We start from the raw sequence: 6,000 nt of genomic DNA on the forward strand, positions 1-6,000 counted from the left end.
GTTTAAACAATGTAATCGCTAATTAAGGGAAATTGAAGGAAATTGGGTGTTATGGGGTTGAAAGTTTCATTAAAAAGCATCTGAAGGAAAGCAAATTGAAAAAGGCTTTCAGTAGTGCATTAGGTCACTGGCATTAAAGCCACATGAGAACACACTAAAAGGCATGAATGGGAATGAATGTTTAAAAATACAGCACTGTTCAACACAAACTGCTGCCTCCAGATATTCAGGTCAACACCTGTCAGAGTCTGCATGTTCTCCGTGTGGCTGTGTGGGTTCTCTCGGTTCTCCTGCTTCGTCCCACCATCCAGAAACATACCATCAGGTTAACTGATGGTTCTACAAATGTCCCTGAGGTGTGAATGAGAGCGTGAATGGTCTTTGTTTCCGTCTGTCTCCATGTCCTGTGATGGACTGGTGACCTGTCCAGGTGAACCCTGCCTTTGCCCAAAGTGAGCTGGGATAGGCTCCGCCCCCCGTGACCCTGTTCAGGATAATGCGGGTGGAGATAATGGATGGATGGATAGTGTCATTGCAGTGCATAAGAGATCACTGTGGTGATGATTTAAGAAGTCTGCTTCTCTGGCAGAAATATGTCCCTTCTTTCAAGTAAACTGAACTAAGCTCAGTTTATTTTGTACAAGCTGCATGCAGTAAAATCTGCCTCATGTGGTAGACATGATTCATCCATCAGGGGAAGTTGGAGGAAAACATTTTGACAGAAATATGGTCCCATGATGAAACTACCAACCAAACAATACATGAAACTGATGCTGCCCTGTTGGCAACGAAATGAACCTGCCTTTGGTTGTAATGTAGGAAATGTAATTTAATGTAAAGCTTGATTCTAAACTGGGCTATTTATTTATATTTACCCAATATTTATTGTGGCAAATATGTTATAAGTGTGTGACATTATTTTGTACTCATAAATACACTCGTTAATGTCTGATTAGCAGATGATAAACATGCTGGTCACAAACATCTGATGAAGAACACCATGTTGTAAAACTGACAGAGGGTGTTTGTTGCAGGCTAGAGGAGCACCATGTGTCCCAGCTGAAAGCTCTGACCGCTGAGACCGAGGATCAGAGGAGCCAGATGGCCCAGACGGAGAAGGAGGTGAACTACCTGCGCTCGGAGCTGGAGGCCCAGAAGGAGGCCAACGTTCGCTCTCCAAGCAACACCATGAAGAACCTGGTGGAGCGCCTGAAGGCACAGCTGGCCCAGAAAGAGAAGCAGCTCAAGGTTCTTCTGGGATTATTGGTTTCTGTAACGTTTAAATGTGAGAAACATGAAGTGGACGTCAGGCTGAAGAGGAAAAAGTACTTGTTTCCTCCCAGTTCAAAGATGAATGTCGAGTGTTTTCTCTGATAAATGGCAGCCTGACACTTTTTTTCTTTTTTATGGTACTCACATCATGTTTTCATTTGTCAAAACTCGTTTAGTCATTTTTCACCACGGAAAAATCCCGTTAATACCAATAATGAATGTGAGTGCGAGGACGTTGTCTGTAGGAATGAATGGCCACGTATTCCCCGTGAATTGAACTCATCCTGTTTCCTTTGTCTGCCTGCTTCCTGTCCGACAGGCTCTCAGTAAAGCTCTGCTGGACCTGCGGGCCGAGATGACGTCGGCCGCGGAGCAGCAAGTCATCGCCAACGCTGCACAGAAGGAGCAGAGTCTCAACGTACAGATGATGATTGACAGGCACACCAAAGACTTGAGGGTCAGACCGCCGTCACCACACACTGGTTTTTCAAGTGTTTGTTTTATTTCATTTGCTGCTGAAGCCATTAAATACATGGCATCGATCTATCTATCTATCTATCTATCTATCTATTATCTATCTATCTATCTATCTATCTATCTATCTATCTATCTATCTATCTATCTATCTATTATCTATCTATCTATCTATCTATCTATCTATCTATCTATCTATCTATCTATCTATCTATCTATTATCTATCTATCTATCTATCTATCTATCTATTATCTATCTATCTATCTATCTATCTATCTATCTATCTATCTATCTATCTATCTATCTATCTATCTATCTATCTATCTATCTATCTATCTATCTATCTATCTATCTATCTATCTATCTATCTATCTATCTATCTATCTATCTATCTATCTATCTATCTATCTATCTATCTATCTATCTATCTATCTATCTATCTATCTATCTATCTATCTATCTATCTATCTATCTATCTATCTATCTATCTATCTATCTATCTATCTATCTATCTATCTATCTATCTATCTATCTATCTATCTATCTATCTATCTATCTATCTATCTATCTATCTATCTATCTATCTATCTATCTATCTATCTATCTATCTATCTATCTATCTATCTATCTATCTATCTATCTATCTATCTATCTATCTATCTATCTATCTATCTATCTATCTATCTATCTATCTATCTATCTATCTATCTATCTATCTATCTATCTATCTATCTATCTATCTATCTATCTATCTATCTATCTATCTATCTATCTATCTATCTATCTATCTATCTATCTATCTATCTATCTATCTATCTATCTATCTATCTATCTATCTATCTATCTATCTATCTATCTATCTATCTATCTATCTATCTATCTATCTATCTATCTATCTATCTATCTATCTATCTATCTATCTATCTATCTATCTATCTATCTATCTATCTATCTATCTATCTATCTATCTATCTATCTATCTATCTATCTATCTATCTATCTATCTATCTATCTATCTATCTATCTATCTATCTATCTATCTATCTATCTATCTATCTATCTATCTATCTATCTATCTATCTATCTATCTATCTATCTATCTATCTATCTATCTATCTATCTATCTATCTATCTATCTATCTATCTATCTATCTATCTATCTATCTATCTATCTATCTATCTATCTATCTATCTATCTATCTATCTATCTATCTATCTATCTATCTATCTATCTATCTATCTATCTATCTATCTATCTATCTATCTATCTATCTATCTATCTATCTATCTATCTATCTATCTATCTATCTATCTATCTATCTATCTATCTATCTATCTATCTATCTATCTATCTATCTATCTATCTATCTATCTATCTATCTATCTATCTATCTATCTATCTATCTATCTATCTATCTATCTATCTATCTATCTATCTATCTATCTATCTATCTATCTATCTATCTATCTATCTATCTATCTATCTATCTATCTATCTATCTATCTATCTATCTATCTATCTATCTATCTATCTATCTATCTATCTATCTATCTATCTATCTATCTATCTATCTATCTATCTATCTATCTATCTATCTATCTATCTATCTATCTATCTATCTATCTATCTATCTATCTATCTATCTATCTATCTATCTATCTATCTATCTATCTATCTATCTATCTATCTATCTATCTATCTATCTATCTATCTATCTATCTATCTATCTATCTATCTATCTATCTATCTATCTATCTATCTATCTATCTATCTATCTATCTATCTATCTATCTATCTATCTATCTATCTATCTATCTATCTATCTATCTATCTATCTATCTATCTATCTATCTATCTATCTATCTATCTATCTATCTATCTATCTATCTATCTATCTATCTATCTATCTATCTATCTATCTATCTATCTATCTATCTATCTATCTATCTATCTATCTATCTATCTATCTATCTATCTATCTATCTATCTATCTATCTATCTATCTATCTATCTATCTATCTATCTATCTATCTATCTATCTATCTATCTATCTATCTATCTATCTATCTATCTATCTATCTATCTATCTATCTATCTATCTATCTATCTATCTATCTATCTATCTATCTATCTATCTATCTATCTATCTATCTATCTATCTATCTATCTATCTATCTATCTATCTATCTATCTATCTATCTATCTATCTATCTATCTATCTATCTATCTATCTATCTATCTATCTATCTATCTATCTATCTATCTATCTATCTATCTATCTATCTATCTATCTATCTATCTATCTATCTATCTATCTATCTATCTATCTATCTATCTATCTATCTATCTATCTATCTATCTATCTATCTATCTATCTATCTATCTATCTATCTATCTATCTATCTATCTATCTATCTATCTATCTATCTATCTATCTATCTATCTATCTATCTATCTATCTATCTATCTATCTATCTATCTATCTATCTATCTATCTATCTATCTATCTATCTATCTATCTATCTATCTATCTATCTATCTATCTATCTATCTATCTATCTATCTATCTATCTATCTATCTATCTATCTATCTATCTATCTATCTATCTATCTATCTATCTATCTATCTATCTATCTATCTATCTATCTATCTATCTATCTATCTATCTATCTATCTATCTATCTATCTATCTATCTATCTATCTATCTATCTATCTATCTATCTATCTATCTATCTATCTATCTATCTATCTATCTATCTATCTATCTATCTATCTATCTATCTATCTATCTATCTATCTATCTATCTATCTATCTATCTATCTATCTATCTATCTATCTATCTATCTATCTATCTATCTATCTATCTATCTATCTATCTATCTATCTATCTATCTATCTATCTATCTATCTATCTATCTATCTATCTATCTATCTATCTATCTATCTATCTATCTATCTATCTATCTATCTATCTATCTATCTATCTATCTATCTATCTATCTATCTATCTATCTATCTATCTATCTATCTATCTATCTATCTATCTATCTATCTATCTATCTATCTATCTATCTATCTATCTATCTATCTATCTATCTATCTATCTATCTATCTATCTATCTATCTATCTATCTATCTATCTATCTATCTATCTATCTATCTATCTATCTATCTATCTATCTATCTATCTATCTATCTATCTATCTATCTATCTATCTATCTATCTATCTATCTATCTATCTATCTATCTATCTATCTATCTATCTATCTATCTATCTATCTATCTATCTATCTATCTATCTATCTATCTATCTATCTATCTATCTATCTATCTATCTATCTATCTATCTATCTATCTATCTATCTATCTATCTATCTATCTATCTATCTATCTATCTATCTATCTATCTATCTATCTATCTATCTATCTATCTATCTATCTATCTATCTATCTATCTATCTATCTATCTATCTATCTATCTATCTATCTATCTATCTATCTATCTATCTATCTATCTATCTATCTATCTATCTATCTATCTATCTATCTATCTATCTATCTATCTATCTATCTATCTATCTATCTATCTATCTATCTATCTATCTATCTATCTATCTATCTATCTATCTATCTATCTATCTATCTATCTATCTATCTATCTATCTATCTATCTATCTATCTATCTATCTATCTATCTATCTATCTATCTATCTATCTATCTATCTATCTATCTATCTATCTATCTATCTATCTATCTATCTATCTATCTATCTATCTATCTATCTATCTATCTATCTATCTATCTATCTATCTATCTATCTATCTATCTATCTATCTATCTATCTATCTATCTATCTATCTATCTATCTATCTATCTATCTATCTATCTATCTATCTATCTATCTATCTATCTATCTATCTATCTATCTATCTATCTATCTATCTATCTATCTATCTATCTATCTATCTATCTATCTATCTATCTATCTATCTATCTATCTATCTATCTATCTATCTATCTATCTATCTATCTATCTATCTATCTATCTATCTATCTATCTATCTATCTATCTATCTATCTATCTATCTATCTATCTATCTATCTATCTATCTATCTATCTATCTATCTATCTATCTATCTATCTATCTATCTATCTATCTATCTATCTATCTATCTATCTATCTATCTATCTATCTATCTATCTATCTATCTATCTATCTATCTATCTATCTATCTATCTATCTATC

General features: G+C 30.9%; 1 protein-coding gene across 3 annotated transcripts in view; it reads left to right on the top strand.

The window, feature by feature from the left end:
- The window catches only part of cep290 (centrosomal protein 290), a 61,773-nt gene that overhangs the window by 37,291 nt on the left and 18,482 nt on the right, over window positions 1-6,000 (top strand). For all 3 annotated transcript variants that reach the window (XM_069163127.1, XM_069163128.1, XM_069163129.1), the window contains exons 36-37: window positions 1,035-1,248; window positions 1,592-1,729. In XM_069163127.1, coding sequence (XP_069019228.1) covers window positions 1,035-1,248; window positions 1,592-1,729 — 352 coding nt within the window. The remainder of the gene's footprint in view (window positions 1-1,034; window positions 1,249-1,591; window positions 1,730-6,000) is intronic.

This window comes from Embiotoca jacksoni, unplaced genomic scaffold, assembly GCF_022577435.1.
Source record: "Embiotoca jacksoni isolate LCO1_2020_lvr unplaced genomic scaffold, fEmbJac1.0.p SCAF_3, whole genome shotgun sequence".
In the NCBI taxonomy this organism is placed as follows: domain Eukaryota; kingdom Metazoa; phylum Chordata; class Actinopteri; family Embiotocidae; genus Embiotoca; species Embiotoca jacksoni.